We start from the raw sequence: 19,898 nt of genomic DNA, 5'->3' as shown, positions 1-19,898 counted from the left end.
ATAACGCTTCCCTACAATTTTTATAAATGTTATGTACAAGACGATACGAAATGACAACTTCTGTAAAATCCTATATAAATTATCACAGAATTTAAAAGTTAGCCTTCAATATATGTTTATCAGAATGATAATGTAATTGTTGAAAACTTCAACTTCTCTTTTATGATCATTCTTATTGTATCAAATGTTTTCATTTTGTATTATCAAATCCAACAAAGACGAACAGACATTCTGCCACGAAGTCATCATTGTGTAATCTTGGTTTTCAAAAGCCCAAAGTACTCTGACGTTACTTTTGAAGAGAGATTTCATCACTGGTGTCATTAATGACACATCAACCGTTCCTTTTATGAAAAGTACGATTGGTTTTTGAAGTCGATAAGCCATATCTAATTCATTGTGACAATAAGGACTCGAGTTGTAACTATCTGACACAACCACAATAAAGGCCGATGCTCTTTCTATACACTGTGATATTTCGTCCAAAATCCTGAAACCTGGTCTCAGATATAGGTCACCTGTACATATCAAGTTTCTGTCTATACCAGTCATATGTTGGAGAGTTTCATTGAAGTCATCAATCAAAAAGTTATCAACAAAATCTTTTTCCTCACTGCTGTATGAAAAAAATGCAACAAATTCGTTCTGACCTTGACCTTCTTGTAGCCTGCTTACTAATTCTCCTCTCTTCATTCTTTAGTAGCTCGTTTACGACGTTTGTATACAACCATTATGACTATTAAAACAATAACAAAAGTAAATCCCACAGATAAAGTGGTTGATATAATCATGACCTTCTGTTTACAAATGTTGTTGACATCATCTAATGTACTTTTATCTATTTTCCGTCTTGTATTCTTTAAGGTAGTACAAGCAAGATTTGTTGTGGAAATACTCACAGAGTTCGTATATGTTAACCAGTAGATAAATTGTTTTGCTTCGCATTTTGAACATGATATAGGGTTATTCCCAAGATCCAAAGTCCATGTTGTGTTTCCAAGTAAGTTGAGTATGCTGTTGAGTATGCTGTTATCGATGGAAAGAGAGTTTAAGATTTTTATCCTGTTATACTGAAGATTAAGAGCCTTCAGTTTGTACAGATATTTTAATGTGAATGTCACTTGCTCCAGATCATTATGAGAAAAGTTTATCAGTTCAAGGCCACGATTTTCAGTAAACATTTTTTCCGGTATAACTTGAAGGCGATTAAATGATAAGTTAATTATCTTTAGACGAGAAAGTGATTTGAACAGTTGCTGAAACAAAAGATGGTTTTCTTTTGCCATTTTATGTAATTTGTTGTTTGACAAGTCAAGCTTTTCAATGTAAGGGGTACATTCTAATATACTAGGATGGAGAAATTCCATTTGGTTTCCAGCTGCATCTACGTGCTTTATAGTAACAACTTTATGTCTGGAGCATTCCATCTTAAGATCTAAATGTTTAACATTATTTTTCTTTATTATCAATTCTTCACTTTTCCATTGAAATGGTACATTAATTATGTATGTGCAGTTTACAGTATGAATTGATCCTTGATCTGAAATACGGGAAGTCATGTTGACTATTTTAGGATAAAAAAGATAATTCCATGGTTTAGGAAAGTCGGAATATTTCCATGTCTTGTTGACAAATTTTATGGTTGGAATTAACCAAGATAATGGTACATGACTCATATCTAAGATATTGATATTCTTCAACTTTTGCATTTCAGTATCATTATCAGTTATTGTTTTTGATATTCTACAGTTAGATACATTCACAGTTTCCAATTTTTCTATGTAATGCATAACAGCAGTTGTATTTAATTGTATGATTATTGTATCACTTAAATCTAAAGATGTTATTCTTTTATCACTAAGTCCTTCGGCAAATTTTGTGTCAAATTCAATTCCTCCATTGTAGTTATTTATTTTTGATGCCTTCAAATTTTCTAGACTTGGAAGTTTATTTGATCCTTTAATACTTGCTACAAGTACAGTTTGATTTAAATAAACGCATTCACTCAAGTCTAAGAATTTTAAATTGTCAAGTCCAACAAATACATCCGAATCTAGTTCAATCTGTTTCACTAGATTGATGTGTAATGCTCGAAGTGATTTTAATCCGATGAAACATTTCTCCATAAAAATGATTTTTGAATTTAGATCATAATCACTTTCCTGTAACTGAAGTTCAATTACGTTTTCCCAGTTTTTAGACATAAAGTATGAACTATTCAATTCAAAAATTCTGTTTTCTCCAAAAAAGTCTATTTTAATATATGTGAATCCAGTTGGAATATCCTTTTTGGAATATAATTACATTTAAGTGTGTTTGTATCCACCTCATTACATTGATAGTTTAAAGCACTTACAGGTGACCAGAAAATAAGTATTATTGAAATGTAATATAAAGAATCCATGTTGTGGTTTTTTTTCACAATATTTAAACAGTTACATTTAGGGCTTTATTAAAGAGGAAGAAGAGTAAAAAATGTACATGCCATCTAGAATATTTCAATTAAAACTGAGAACATAGATCAACAAGGAAGTACGAAGTTCAGTTATAAATATTGACTTGATATTTCGAAAAGAGCATTTATGTATAATGTCACATTACTTGTTTTCAAACAGAATTTGTTCTGAGTATATAAGCAGTGATGCGTGAGCCATTAGCACGTGATCCATTTAACTATATTGTATTAAAAAGCTGATATATTCGCATGATCTTTTTTTTATTCAGTTTGCATAGGATATCGACCGAGTACGAGGTCTTTCCTGATAGGAAAGACCTGGACACGAAGATGAGATAAGAATATTTTATTTCAGTCTCATTCACATTAAACATAAAAATGACCAATCAGTTAATGATTTGTAAGAGACTGTATATTGATAAAAAAAGACATGTACATTGTAAAATCTAAAATAAAATCTACCCATGTATTAGTAAAAACTCGTCTAAAGATATTAAGAATTAAGATTGATTAGAATTCGTTCAATTGCTTTATGCATAATAATGTTTATCACACAATTTGGAATGTACACAAACAACATGTAACATACATATACGTTTATATCTAAAATAAGAATGCTAAAAAATAATAGCAAAACTGCTTAGCGGCTATGACCTTGAATGTAAAAATGTTTTCCCATCTTTCAAAATTTTATTTTAGGTTTTGGCAGTAACATACGTTAAGTCATTTTTCATTACTAAGAGTTTAAATTATTTTATCATTATCTAACATATTATGATACACATCATTTAAAGCTGAGACTAACACAGCCCTGACTTCATCATATAAAGGGCAATAAAAGAGAACATGTTTTACATCCTCAACAACACCTTCGCAGCAGGAATCTTTTATCTAAAGGTAAATTTTAATATCAGCGAGTCTCTAATCTAAGAGGGAGCTACACCACATCTAAATTTTGTATATGCAGATTTTAATTGAAAGGGTATATATTTAATAAGGTATTTTTCAGTTTCAGAATCTGATTTAAACAATCTATATGTTCTGAATTTGTTACCACAATTTACCTAACGAACTGATTCCTTAGTAAGATATATTTTCATTTTTCCTTTTCTAACTCAAACAATCTGGACTCGATCGATATTGCATGCCCAATATGTTCCTTCATCAAGTACTAGTATTCACAATCAATTTCTTGCTCCAATTTCAACGTACATTCTACTATAACTATTATGAACATTAACACTCCTTGACCACATGAAAATGATTTTGATTTTCCTATTGTTTTGCATTTTACAAACTCTAGAATATTGCACAAAGACTGAACCCCAGAGTCGCACATTTAGTGGTTTCCAGCCAGTCTCCCCACTAATTGCTGCATTGGGAGTGTACCTTCCAACCCCAAAAAATATCGCATGGCTCTATTTTGAACAGCATTTATAAATGAAAAATTCCTATCTCCCCAGATATGTGAACTGTAGTAAATAATTGGCCACACCAATGTATCATACGATATTGTAAATGTGAAGTACTTGAAAACACCAAAATTTTGACTCTTTGTTCAGCACGACATTATTGTTGTGCTTGTGGTAATTTAGTTTTTTCTATACGGCTTTTTTCTTGTTATGTGGTTCCAGTATTCCTCACTTGAATACTGTTGAATCACCCTTAGGATATGTGGCCTGCTTTTTAAAGTTGTCTTTTGACGTCTTATCTGTTATATGCAGACTTTATAATCTCTGATCCTCAATTAAAATTCCATTTTATTTAGTTTCGCACATTGTTTTCTCGTTTAGGGCACACGCATTCTTTTTACTTACGGACCATATGCCGCTTTTCATAGAATGGCACTTACGTGTCACATTGGAAGTTCCATGATAGCCGCCATATGACCACATCCGAGGATGTTTCAAAATTCCAAATGTTAAATGTTGAATTCTGCTTAAGCCGATGCTAGGGGGCGTGGACTGTAGTTTGTACTTGACAGTACCGTCCATGAACAAGCTCAATCAAACCGAGTCATAACAATAATAATAATAATAATAATAATAATAATAATAATGAGTACACTTGTCACTCCTGTAGAAGTCAAGAGTTTGCCTATCGCACATGTGAGTACACAAGAAGAAAAAATATTATAAACGTCATTTTTTTCTGAAGAAAACTAAATGTCGAAAGCTAAAGAAAAGCGTTTGTTTTCATTGAATTGATTACATATCATTACATAAGTATGGGGTTAAAGAAAACTTGTTATTCTGATTGTTTTTATTTTTGGACGCGACTAATGAAGGAACTTGCTTTTCGTAATTGGAAAGTTATTTCTTTTGTTAACAACGGCTGATTTTTTCGATTTTCTTTTGTCAAATTATACGATACTATCAGGTGTACCGTTTAGCGAACTCTTGTAGTACATTTTCTTTTGTCAAAGAATAAAGTACTTAATGATTGCGAACCATATATCTTTTTAATGAAGTGCTATTTATTCGCATTTTAAGTCTTCACGGATATATCTTAAAGAAATTCAGTAAGTTTTAAGCAGTATTCATATTTTTTGTTATTAATATATTTATATATTATGAGGTTCAGATTAGGCTACATAGAAATGTTTATTATTTTCCTCCGATAAAATCAGAATGGGATATGTAGATGATGTTTGTCCGTCCGTTCTTCATTACATCATCCTGATGTCTGTTCATTTTTTCAAAAAAAAAAAGAAAAAGGTGCGCCTTGTTTGCAAACAATATATATTGCCGTCTACATCAATCAACAAAAAATAAATTCTCGTAACAAAAAAGCGTGAAAAAAAGAATTTCGTTGTTAGTTTTACACAATTGCCGTGATATACTTAAATATATATTTTTGTAAATATTACAACGAAAACACAAACACATTGTGAAAGCTATATATAATTGAAAAGCCTAATAAAACTTTTCATAAATGAACATGGTACAAACATCTAAACTGACTGCCAGAATCTGTGTGAGGGATTGTTTTCAACACTTGATTTCGTATTCTAGACGTAAATTAATAGAAATAAGTTAAGAAAAATTATTGGTTAAACATTTCAGTGTACATTTGAATTTTGGCGTTTGATTAAGCAAAAAGTTTGTACATAAACGAAATAATGATGTAATTAATTTAACGTTTTTCATTTTTTTTTCAAAGAGAATTTTATAATATGACTTCGATATTCCAACAAAACAATTAAGTTCAAAAAAAAAAAAAAAAAAAAAAAAAAAAAAAAAAACAAAACAAAAAAAACAAAAAACAAGAGCCGGTTTGAACCGGGTGTGATCCCCGAATCGGTTTTTGGCACAGAAAAGTGCACCTCTTGTAGTTTCAAAGTTATGTCCCCGACAAAGTCAAAAGTGCAATAATTCTAAATTAGGCAAGGTAGCGTCAATGTTCTTTGCACTGCACTTCTACTCAATGAGATCTATCTACCGACTTAGTTTCTTGTTGATACCGCTAGTACTTTCACAGTAATGTCCCGGACAAAGTTCACAGTGTTAAATTGAAAAAGGGCAAGAACTCAAAAAATAGGCAAATTGTGCAAAACTCTCGGTTTGTCAATTCCGCGCCTTATTTTAAGAGAATCAGTTTGGTCAGAATCAAAGATCCAGTTAATGAGTAAATTATAAAAAAACACTAAAGCTCACTCTGGTTTTGAAAAACACTTTAATAACATTTTACCATCAGATTAAGCAATAGCCTTTGTGTATGAAGCATAAAATACCAATTGAAACAGGTAGATAGATAGAAGTGTTAACAAGAGGTTGGTGTCCTAATACTCAGTTTGACGGTATTTTTTTAAAATTATTTTCCGACCTGAAAAAGAATATTCAGACAATTTTTATACAATTTTTCATAAATAAACATTGTTAAATTTTCAAAGTTAATATATAGTGAAAGCAAAATGTTTAATATAATCTAGCAATCTTCTGCAGTTTAAACAAATGACGTCGACGGGTCTTCAAGTTATGCTCCGGACAAGTACAACGGACGGACAGATGGACACACGGACAAGGCGGCGACTACTAGTGTATTATCTACTTTCGGATAGCATAAAAACCAAAAAAAATCAAGAACAACATTAACAGAAAAAAGTCATGTGGATTATTGAATTGTGTATTTTTATATGAATTGAAATATTTACTCTCCTTCAAGACATAACACTACATAAAACATATTATTGTATTTAATTACCAAATAATATAGATAATGGTTCGTCAATTTTTTTTAACCATATATGAGCCGCGTCACGACAAAACCAACATAGTGCGTTTGCGACCAGCATGGATCCAGACCAGCCTGCGCATCCGCGCAGTCTGATCAGGATCCATACTGTTCGCTTACAAACCTTAAAACAAGTAGAGAAACTGATAGCGAACAGCATGGATCCTGATCAGACTGCGCGGATATTTCCTGCCAGTTGTCTGAAACTTTCAGTTTAATCGGCAATTTCTCAATTTCTGTAACTTTTCAACACCGGGTGAACGCGGTATCCAGAATCAAAATCGCATTCAACGCGAAATACTGACGAGACAGGGAAGACTTGTGTCAATGCATTTAGCATATTAAAACTAGAAGTAAGGACATCTTCTTTGCAAAAGAAATTGAATTCACATCTATTCTGATTGTTTTACAGGGCTCGTTTTTGTTCAAAATACTGGTTGAAAAAGTGTTCGCGGTATCAGAATTTCATGGATGTGCGCGCATTGTATGACCCCCTTGAATAAGTATGATAATGACAGAGGTCTATTGCGAAGTATATTAGCCGAGGAGATCGAATTGCTAATAAGGGGCAGGCTATAGTATCTATTTACTTTAAACAAGGTGTCCGTCAGTTCAAATACTCATTACACTAACAACCGTTTACATACGAACAGTAAATTGATAACTAGAGTGGAACAAATATTTCAAGTTGCATGATTTTGGGTTTTTTTTTTCATATGAAAGAAATGGAAAATGAAATGAATTTGTCGAAAACGTTCGTTGCCACTTTCAATCAATGAATTTTTTAATCTAGTTTAAGCACAACAAATACAAAAAGATCAACATTTAATTAGCGTAGTCATTTTGATAACATCTGCATGGCCTTTAAACACTCCTAATTTGAATTCATTCTTCTTATTTCATTTGGATTTTTTTTCAAACAGATATAATACGACTAGGTCAATACAACACGATCTTTGGTGCAGGAAAATGGCGCATGCAGCCGCCGGAAGTGGGTATGGAGCAAGCGGAAGTGACGGTAAGATAGCGTTGAATTGAGTTTTTCGACTGAATTCTTCCAGATTTGATGGACTGACCTTAAAATTTAAAAAAAAATGTTATAGCCTTTTTTATGTGCGCTTTTACAAAGTAATACATTTTCGTGCACTTTTTCCCTTTTCAATATAAAAAATAGTAATGATTTAAATGTCTTTCTTTTTACATAAACTTTTATATAACTTTTTACATAATGAATTTTGGGTAAGATATAAAATTGGGGCGTACTTATGTCTCTTTCAAAGGTCTTCCCATATTATCATGAACTTAATCAATTGGCATGAAGGAAAAGTCATAGAACGCCATAGAACTACCAGTAGCGGTACCTAAAAATTGTAAATAATTTTCAATATTAAATTGTAAATTATTATTTCAAAGTGTCAATTTAAGAAGATTGCATAATTATTATGTCCTCCGTTGATAATTTACTACCACCTTTTTCATTAGAAGGAAATATTCAATCTTCATGTTGGATATTTGTATACAGTGAAGTTAAATCCAAAATAACAAGTACTGAAAGTACTGAATCTTTTGAAGGTTTTGGTAAAGATTTTAATTTACGTAAAAATCAGAGGTATCTTTCACATAAGACTGTAATGATTTCATATACATATGTATGGTTGTTATATAAAGTCAAGGTGTTGGAAATATCATCTGTATAATTGTTGCATGTAGAAACAATTGGTCTGCCTGGATATCCTATGGATAATCTTTACGAGTTTTGGCAATGGACAGGACGTGAAGTGGTTTCAAACTTGGTGCAAGCGAGAAAAACGGTTACAAACTTAACAAAATGGCTACCGTGTCATGAATATTTACAACACTGGCACGTATTTTCTACAGGTATGTAGCTTTGTATGTTTTTCTTTTAAATTTATTGATATGCCCATTCCTTAAGGCAATGTTTATGACTCAATCGCTTTTAGGTTTCAGCTTCCTAGCTTCTGATTTCACGAACTTATTGAAGGTATAAACTGGCAGTATACATATTTTGAAATTTGACAAGACGAATTTTATGTCCATTTATTCACATCTGTAAGTTTTGAATTTCACCAAACAAGACAAAACATGTTTCTGCCAATCTTGTGCAAATGTTTAAATTTGCATGCTCCAATTAAAGTTCCAATACACTAAAATATTTTGTTCAAACGCATTTTGGTTGCAAACTTGTACTTTTAAGCATTTCTGGTTGCAAACTTATGCGGCAATATTATTAATTGCAGAACTATCTTTTGATGAAATAACTATTCCTAATATATTGTATAGTATTTTTGGTATTAAAAGCCATAATAATCAAATATAAAACGCTGGAAGTAATTGCAATGTGAAGAATCTCTTAGACAATTTGAGGATAAAAAAAAGGCAAATTTTGTCCGTTTTTGATTTGTTTCTCAGTGTTCCCTTCAAAAGACTACCAAAACAAGTAGTATGTACAAATCATAACCAAAGGTATATTTGTTTTGTATCAGTGCAAGATCGAGATTTGGTACATTGGGTGAATGTTAAATGCACTATTTTCAAATGTGGCATAACCCAGATGGAAAATAAATAAGGAACTGCTTACAAGCGAAAGAAACAAATTTACATTTTTGTGGTCCGGATTTTTATACTCTACAACAGTAGGTGTCATGTGGCAGATGTAAAAAGTTTCCTTGTACTTCACTTCAGTGTTGTTATCTTTCTCTGGTCTTTCGAGATCATTGATTCAAGCAGTTAAAGTATTGAAAATGGAGTACCGCTCAACCCGGGCTTGGAGGCGTAAGAGTTGTTGCACTTTTTCATTACCCCTTTCATGTACAGACTCAATCAAACTGAGTCTGAAAATTATAAGTTATTTTATTGTTATTCATGCTTCAAAGGGATCACCCTATTCCAGATTATAATAGATACATTTTACTGTTTTCGCCGAGTAGCACCATAAGCTGTAACTCATAACGCAACATCGTCCTCGCGTTGCAATATACATGATGACAGTTTTATTCATGATCACACATTTTGTAATTTGAATGTGTCGCTTGTAGCTCAAAAAGTATTTGAATTTCGTTTCTGATGCATGCTATTCTTTTTGTTGCAGCTTTAGTTAATTTTCATAACTTCCCATTATATAATAATACCTCTTCATAATTGAACTTAAAAAATACGCACGCGCATTATGGTTGTGAAATAAGAAAATAATGACAACAAAGATCAACAATGTAAAGCGATATTCAAAATATGCAGCCCCGTCAAAATCTAGTCACACTGGACTACCTCAAAGGCTCTCAGCAGGACACCGAACAAACAAAAGGAGAGGGCACATAAGCCGAGACATGGAGTGGTCGTACCTATAAATGATATCAATTGACAACTAAATGAAAAAACCAAAAAAATGTCAAAGCCATATAAAAACAAATTAAAAGCAAGTGAAATAACACAATTATATAAAATTGTCAAAGACATATCTGTGACTAATAAATAAGATCTTCGTTGAATCATTTTGCAGTTTTATATTTGACTAAAATAATAAAATAAGTTTGCAACCTGAAATGCTTGAAGCACAAGATTGCAACTAAAATGAGCTTGAACAAGATATTTTTGTGTATTTAAACTTTATTTGGATCATGCAAATAAAAACATTTATACAGTATTGACAGAGACATATTTTGTCTTGTTTGGTGACTTTCAAAACTTACAGATATACGCAAATGAGCATAAAAATCGCTCATGATTCGAAAAATATAGGAAGCTGGAACCTAAAACCGAGTGTGTCATACACATTGCTTTAAGGAATGGACATATTAAAAAAATTAAAAAATTAAAAAAAAATTATATAACATACAAAATATTTAACCTGTAGAGAAAAAAACGTGCCGGTGTTGTAAATATTCATGACTCGGTAGCCATTATGTCAGGTTTGCAACCGTTTTTCTCGCTTGAACATGGTGTGCAACTATTTCACGTCCTGCCCATTGTTTGGGTAAGATATAAAATTTGGACGTTCTTATGTTGTCTGGAAAGATGTCAAATTCGCTAGTTATATGACTGATTATTTCAGATTTCTCGTTTATACAATTTTAAATATATTAAGTTTTATTTCCTGTGACGGGTTTTGTCTAGGTTAGAGTAATATTTATTGTTATTCATTTGGCGTTCCACTTCATGAATATAGTCAATTTTGGTCATTGTAACTATCATGTTGGATTTATATGTGTGTTTCATCACATTTTGATCAATTAATTCTAAGTATTATCTCTAAGGTGAATATTTATACATAACTAACAATATAAATACATTTTTTTCTAAGTTTGATTAAAAAATTGGTTTAGCATTTGAAAGCTTTAAAGTTTTTCACTCAAGTATTCTATGACACAAATACTGTACCGAAAAGAATGTACGCATTGCATCACAACATTAAAGATAAAAAATATTCACGGCTACCGGGGACACCTGCTTATCATTTCTACAATAAGTTTGCCATTGAACACAATTAATAACAGTTATCAAAAAGTTCTCATAATTGTAACCCTAAAGGTTTGTGTTTTCCCCATAAAAACTACTTAAATCCTATAATGAGTAAATAGTATAAATTCAGTACTTATATCCACAGATATGACCTAATAATATAAAGGTTATCACAATAAATCTGCAAAACACTCTGTTTCTTTGTTTGGAAACATAATACATGTATGCTTTGTGTGACAAAGCCAAGTAAATGTCTGCCATCTTTGGCATAATATATTCAAAATCTTGATATCAAAAAAGGACTTGTGTTGATATGTTTTTAAAAAATTATTTTTGCTCATCTGCAGGCAAGTCGCTTTAAGGCGTTCAAGGTTATTTTAGCATTCATTGAGATTTTTAATTTAAAGATACTTGTCTCATATGCAAAATCATTTAGTTTTGGTCATTAATTATTATTCATTATTAACATTGTCCATTTTCCTTGATATTTTTTCTCTCTCAATAATTAAGTGTTCTGTTTAATGTATAAAATAAGCCTTGTCTTCAATTTCAATCACTATTATTAATTTCCATTACTGTTATAGTCAAAAACTATAAGGACAAGAAAAGAACATCGAAACAAGAGGCTGTCTGATTTGTACGGGGGATGAAATCCCGTGTATAAATCAGATTGTTGAGTGTTTCGATAATTTTTGGTATCATAAGAGCAAAAAAAAAAAAACCTGAATAAGGCAACCAATGTACGAGCATCTGAATATGACATTTCTATCGTTATCCCTTTCTCTATCGTCACGTAATGCAAACCCGAGAACAATTGGCGAATCAACAGGCATACTCTGGAGTTACTAATACCTGCATTCCAGTTAGCGCACTGCACTGCATGTAAGTGTTTACGATTTAACTCTGACACATTTTCAACAGAAAGGTCCCAAAACAATAATGTAAATGATAGTTAAACCTTTTGGCATACGAACCCGTACTTATTACACCAGAAATGAAAAGCTTTAAAGAACTAATATCATTTTTGTGGTTTTCTATTTTATAAGAATGTATGGAAGACGATACATTACGCACGGCAAAAGCGGTGTACGAAATGCTGCTACCAGAACTTCGAAATCTAAACAAAAGGTTTGACGCACTGACCTGTGATCAGGAAGAATTAATGCAAGAAATAAAAGCAAAAGAAGCAACGATCAAATGTAAAGAAACGGAGCTGCATCAACTTAGAAAACAAATGTCTGTTATGGAAAAAGAATAGTGACTAAGGAAAAAACAGAAACGAAGATAAAAGAATTGGAAAATGAATTGGATGAATTGAGGGAAGAGTTATATAAATCTCAAAAGGAACTACAGCGCAAGAAAAATGAACTGACAGAGGAAAGAAAAAAAGAGAAGAGAAGAACAAAAAGGATGGTAAACAAGTCATTTTTTTAGTTATATTCAAACAGCCATAAAGTCCACCCTCTATCCGCAAAAATGTGAAACGTATCTAGAAATAAATATGCATTGTACATACTATATATATTATTTTGATTTAGATTTACCCTTGTCCGTATGTCCGTCCCTCCGTCCGTTCTAATTTTGTGTCGCACGTAACTCAAAATGTATTTGACCCAGAGTAATGAAACTTTACAGGAATGTTGCTCAGCATGTGAAGTTGTGCAACTGGATTTATTTAGTATTTAAAGAGTTATTGCTCTTGACTTAGTTAAAATTTGCAATTTTCAACTTGTGTCGCATGTAGCTCAAAAAGTATTTAACCTAGGGTCATGAAACTTTACAAGAATGTTGCTCTGTATGTGATGTTGTGCACCTTGGGTTTTGCATGTGGATTTTTTTTCAGTTTTGTTAGAGTTATTGCCCTTGTATAAGTATAAATTTGTAATTTTCAACCTGTTCATGCATAGCTCAAACCAACTTGTTGTTTGCTTGTGGATTTATTCTGTATTGTAAAGTTTTTGTCCTTGACTTAGTGATTTTTTTTTAGTTTTCCACTTGTAGCCCAAAACATATTTGACCTAAAGTCATAAGATTGACAAAACAGTGGCGTATGGGGGCACCAATGGACACATTTCTAGTTTATTTTTAGATACTTGTATATTTATATTAAATAGTTTTACTTATAATTCAAGATAAGAGCATCACAAATGATATTGTAATTCAAAAGCAGTATTTATTATACTTCAGTTTTATGATATTATCTCATAAAACACCATGCTCTTGTACAAACCTTACTCTTAACATGACTTTGTATTGTCATTGAGTTGAATAAGTCACACACACATAGTGGTTAAATCATAAAATTGCCATATTTCGAAAACCACTTTAATAACTATTCCTGGGATCGACATTTAACATATACTTTTTTGACTTAAAGATTCTGTAAATTTCCAGATTGAGCATCTGATCTTACAAATAAGATAAAGGAAGCAAAAGAAGAAGCGCTAGAAAAAATGCGCGAAACTGAAAAATATGAAGAAAAATTGCAGAAGTTAAAGAAATGATTGTTTAATAGTGAACATAAATCTGAAATTAATTCTTTACGTAACTCGCTCCTTTATACTTATACATCATATGCTTCATAATATCGTTGACAAAATTATTTTATTTAAAGTTTGATCTTTATTATTATCATCATTATTTCAATTGACTTTATGTTGAAAAGCTGGTTGTAAAATCAAATAGTTGTGTTATATGCAGAAAAGTCACATGATTAAATACGGTGCTACCTGTCTCATTAAAGATACCATTAAAGACCTCGAAGAGCAGTTTGAAACGGCAAAAGCGGATAAAAAAGCTGCAGAGAAAGAACTTGACAACGCAAAGGTGGCATATCTACAAAAGCAATGTCAGGAGAATATTAAGAAATACAGAAAGTCCCAGAAATGATTGTTAATATTCTCGTATCTATAGTGAATATCAGTTTTTTTTTCATTATTTGTTGTTAAACTATTTGAATGGTTTTATATACAGTGTATATATTCTTATCAGATAATATTAAACAATCAAACCGAATCTTTCATGTAATTTTGTTGTGATTAATGCTTCTGAAGGATCACACGTTCTTCAAATTTTATACTTCACAACAGCAGGTGTCAAGTGCTGTGTCAAGTGCTGTAATTTTCATTTGCTCAAAACATTTATAACTGCATAATTCACTAGACATTACAGGGGTATGACAACTCATTATTTTTTGCATTTTTAAAGACTGATTTGATTTATGTGATAAACACAAATCTTCATAGCCTAATACTCGTAATTTATCACTTTAGTTCAAGTTTGAATATGAAAAGCAATCATATGAGATGCTCTGAATGCATTACATTACATATTAAGTGTACAACTTCATGCGTTAGAAATAACATTCATTAATCATTGTAGCGAAACCGGCATGTAAATAACTGTCTGTATGGCGCCTTTTACGCTGTCCTCATACCGACATTAAATGGTGTCCTCTCAAAAATATATTTAACGCCACATAACAGCCCCGAAACAATATTATACATTGTCTTATTCTTTACAAATCGATAACGATCCTATAGATAGATTAGACTATAATCGATTATTTACGATGTTACAAAAATATCTAAAAGCATAATATTTTATAAAGAGTTTTATTTCACAATACATCCAGGCAATATGCCCATGCGTACACAGTACGTATAATAAATAAGCATATATTACAATTAAATGGTCAATGTCAATACTTTATAAAAAACAAATATCATTACGTTACACAGTATTTTTACCAATCTAAGAATATAATCTACTATCACTTAGTGACACAAGTGACACTGGTGATCAATATGGGTGAAGGTCCCAAACAAAACAAAACGAAAAAATATATATAATATAACAGTGTTTGGAACAAACATTGATTAGTTGTAACGAATAGTGTTTCGAACATCGAATACTTTTCAGATATACATTGATAAGTTTCTAATTTTTATCTCATTTTCTGAATTGTTAAATTCAATAAATTTGGATGTATTCAATTTTTGTCTTTTCCAAAAGTGTTTTTATTTTTTTTATATGAGCATAAAACGAATATTCTAAAATGAAAAGAAATTCATCTTCTAAAATAAAACAATTTCCAAATTTCCTATCATCAAAAGTTATAGCACTAGGGTTTTTTCCACCTGCCAGTTTCATTCTCAAGTCTATTTAAGAAACTTTTCATTCTCAAGTCTATTTAACCCTTTCCCCCATGAGCATATTGTGAAAAATGGCCGTTTTCACTGAAAAGCCTCCTGTTACAACGAAACTATGAAAAATGCTTCAATACTAATCAAACTTGGCACAAATGTTGACTGGACCATTGCCTTTGTAACGACATGCTCAGTCTTACATTTCCTGTTACCATGGCAACGAGGGGTTATCTCAAAATTGCCAAAAATCACTATTTTGCCTCGATGTTTTCCATCAAAATTTATTTCAAAGTGCTGCAACTTCTCAATGGATTGAGATAGAGTCGAAGGCTTTACAGCGTTGGTTACACGTTACCTTATGATCGACCTGGGGTCATTTTTAACCTCTCACAAGTCCAAAATTTTCTTGGCAATGAGTGGGACTCCGCCCCCTTTCAAACCCCCCAAACAGAAGGGGCACATACCCCTTCTGGCAACCCCCTGATGTATTGTTACCGTTGTCACTGTTGAAATGATTTTGTCAGGATCACTTTTAAGGCTACTGAAGTTAAATGGTACGGTAATTTACCATAAAACTTAATCAATGAAAAAGAATATAAACACTTGATAATACCAAAACGCTCAAGTACAATTAATCTTATTTATTAAGATCTTCTGTTAAATAAATGCATAAAACAGGATAATTAAATACTGTAAAAACATGTAAATTATTGCCCTTGGTATAGTTATTGTAGATCTAATGAGTTCGTCATGTAAAGTTGTTAAAGAAGGGGTTATATGAACGTCTTTCGCGTAAATTACAGTAAAAGTCTTCTAGCGGAATATTTATTTAGCAGAATGTTCAAGTTTTGACGGCCGGATTTCCGTTGTTTTGCGGATTTTTAGTTAGGGTTGAGCTACTGTTCAAATAATAACCTTGTTAGTCCGTGTTTCACGGTTGAGCTACTGTTCAAATAATAACCTTGTTAGTCCGTGTTTCACGGTTGGAAAAGCTGCTGAACTGAATTGAGCGTCTGTATTTATAGACTTTGGCGTGTTAATTCCGAAATGAAATTTGCCCGCCGCTAAAACATTCAAAAGTACTCTTATCCAATAAGATTCGACAACGGAATTAGTTAACCAATCACAGCGTTCCGCTAAACATAGCACAGTCATGGGTCATACGCCGTCAGCCGCTAAACATAGCACAGTCATGGGTCATACGCCAGTCAGACAAAATAGATCCGTCAAGGATCCGTTAAAATGTTATTATTCTTTTATAGAATAATAAAGACATAAAATATCGGCAGATTTTTATATAATAGTCACTCTTTTTCCAAAATATGATTATGGTAGTTTCGTTGCGTTACAGTACTTTCTCGGAATTTGGCCGGATATGGAACTTATTTCCTGAATCTGTCAGCTAGAAAATGTAAATAATACACATCTTTGTGTTATAGTGACACTTTTAGTGTATACTTTCTGCATCTATTGTAATGGAATAATATAGTTCAGGTATATTTCTACATATCTGATCGTTATTATTGTTATTCTTTGGTCAGTTGAGTATCTACGCTCAATTGTCAGGTTATTTCGCGACCCGGATCATGTTCACATATGTCTGAACGATATTTTCAATGGTTCTTTAACTCGAATCATTGAATATTTATACTGTTTACTGTTATATATATAGTTGATAAACAACCACACAAATCACGGAAATTACAGAGCAGAATTCAAGTAAAGGAAAGGTAAAATCTCGTCACAATGTCATATTGTTTACATGTCTATCCATAACACTTCCCCCTCCTTATTTAAAAGAATATCCTCCTGGATAATGTTACTTATGAAAATGTTTTTACTAATGTCATACCAAGGGCTACGAAATTTAAATTAAATTATCTATAAACAATATCAACAAACAATATTTTAAAAAACCAATGGCAATGCAATATATTTTCATAAATCTGTCAATAAAAATATCTTTTAAAGTTTATGCTCTAGGTTATTTTAAGAGGTTTCTATTAAAGTCGCACAACTGTCACATGTATTTTCTTTCTTTAAAAGATATTTTGTGCACTATGAAATAAATAAAACATTAAGTTTAACAACAAAAACATTAAAATGACACAATGTACTTGTAGTACACATCACGCAACTAATGACAGTGTAATTCATGTTTTTCACTTTTCACACATTATAACTGGATTAAATAACACTTTATTTTGTCTATGGCCACTCATTTAAGTTGTTTTCTAAAGTCATTCACATTAACATTCATCATATTTTGTCGCTTTACTTATTCACATATAACTCGATATAACCATCGGATTTCACTTAATCACTTTTATCTCAATATAACCATCTGAATTTACTTAATCACTTTTATCACAATATAACCATCTGACTTCACTTAATCACTTTTATCTCAACATAACCATCTGACTTCACTTAATCACTTTTATCTTAATATAACCATCTGACTTCACTTAATCACTTTTATCACAATATAACCATCTGACTTCACTTAATCACTTTTATCTCAATATAACCATCTGACTTCACTTAATCACTTTTATCACAATATAACCATCTGACTTCGCTTAATCACTGTTTTGGAACTGACTACTTCCTTCTTTATCCACATGGGGATATTTTTACCCGAATATGGCGACAATCTGTCAATGTGATAGGCTTTTGCTTTTTGTTTGCTGGAACGTTTAACACAACATATCAAATCATCAAGAACACTTGTAATTATATAGGGACCTTTCCATTTATTGATCAATTTTGAACATATTCCCTTCTTTCTTGTTGGGTCATGTAGCCATACTAATTGACCTTTATGATATCGTCTTTGTTTGGCATTTGTATCATAATGTCTCTTTTGGTAATTTGCGACACGACCAATATTTTGTCGTGCAAATTGGTGAATTTGACTTATTTTATGTTTCAGAATATCTGTATAACTGTCACTATCATATTGATCTGTGTTTTGTTCAGGGATTTCCACCATTGCATTTAAAGGTAGTGTTACTTCACGACCAAATAACATTTTATTTGGTGATACTTTAGTTGAGCTGTGCTCAGAACTTCGGTAGGCCATCATCACCAATGGTAGATAATCATCCCAACTTGACTGATCTTTCGAACAGTATGCGGCTAACATGGATAGTATAGTACGGTTACTTCTTTCTATAAGGCCATTGGCTTGTGGTCTTAGACTTGTCGTAAGCGTCTTTTCTATACCAAGGAAATCACAAAGCTCCATTATCAATTGCGACTCAAAGTTTCTGCCTTGATCTGTGTACAATTGTAGTGGTACACCAAATCTTACAACAAAATTATTTACAAATGCTTCAGCAACAGTTCTAGCATCCTGGTTTGGTATTGGGACACTTTCGGTCCATTTTGTGAACCAGTCTGCAATAACTAATATATATTTGTTTCCATTTTTAGAAACCGGAAGTGGACCCAAAATATCCATGGCAACCCTTTCCATAGGCATGCCTACAATATACTGTCCTAATGGTGCTTTATTATTTTCTTTTGACAATTTTCGTGCTGTGCATGTATCACAGGCCTTACAATAGAGCTTAATACTATATGCAACACCAGGCCAGTAGAACCTTGTCTGACCTTAAATAATGTCTTTTCAAACCCAAGATGTCCAGATGTCGGAATATCATGACTGAAATTAATCACATCTTTCTGCCTCGATTTAGGTACAACAAGCTGCCAACCGACTGAACCAGATTCGTCTACATATTTTCGATACAGCATTTGACCGCGAACATTCAATCGGTCCCACTGACGCCAAAGAGTCTTCAGGAATGATGTGCCGCTAGACACCGTAGACCAACTTGGTCTCGATTCAATTTAGCGGGAAATAATGGACCAATATCAGGATCTGACATTTGTTCGGTCTTTATTTCTAAGGCGCTCCAACCATCAAGGCTAATTTGATGGGGTAGTATGTCATCGTCAATAGCTTTTGCAACTTCTTGCCGAGTTGTAACTCTTGATACTTTCTCACTTGGTTTCTCTATATCTTCATCATTATTTTTATTTTCAGCTGTTTCTGTTACATGTTCTTCATTTATGTGCTGCTGTCTGGCACAATTTCTGCAAGGGATTCGCGATAATGCGTCTGCATTACTATGACATTTACCTGGTCTGTGTATCACCACTAGATTATAAGTGCCTAGCTCCTGTAACCAGCGCGCGGTTTGACCTGTTGGAGCATTTAGACTACACATTCAACTTACAGCAGAATTATCAGTTCTAAGTAGGACTTCTTGACCATACAAGTATGAATGAAAATTTTGCAGTGCTACAATCACAGCAAGTAACTCTTTTCTTGTTATACAGTATTGTTGCTCGTGTTTATTCATGGCTTTACTCATGTAAGCAATTACACGTTCTTTACGTCTTGTTCTTGTGACAAGATTGCGCCAACCGATTTATCACTCGCGTCTGTATCGAGAATGAATTTACAATCCATTTTAGGATACGCTAAGACAGGTGCTGTTATTAATGCTTGTTTAAGGGTATCAAATGCATTTTGACACTCTATTGTCCAAATAAATTTTGCTTTCTTTTCACAG

At 32.3% G+C, this 19,898-nt stretch overlaps 1 protein-coding gene across 1 annotated transcript; it reads right to left on the bottom strand.

Annotated features, from left to right (window-relative positions):
* Positions 1 to 689: 689 nt before the first annotated feature.
* LOC132739429 (chaoptin-like) lies at positions 690 to 2,204 on the bottom strand. Its single transcript, XM_060727140.1, has one exon. It carries the CDS (start codon positions 2,202 to 2,204, stop codon positions 690 to 692), a length of 1,515 nt encoding a protein of 504 aa, XP_060583123.1.
* Between the last annotated feature and the right edge of the window lie 17,694 nt (positions 2,205 to 19,898).

Source organism: Ruditapes philippinarum, unplaced genomic scaffold, assembly GCF_026571515.1.
Source record: "Ruditapes philippinarum isolate M1 unplaced genomic scaffold, ASM2657151v2 ctg1123_1_1_1_1, whole genome shotgun sequence".
Lineage (NCBI taxonomy): Eukaryota > Metazoa > Mollusca > Bivalvia > Venerida > Veneridae > Ruditapes > Ruditapes philippinarum.
The sequence above is the reverse complement of the archived record's forward strand: the minus strand, read 5'-3'. Positions and strand labels throughout refer to the sequence as shown.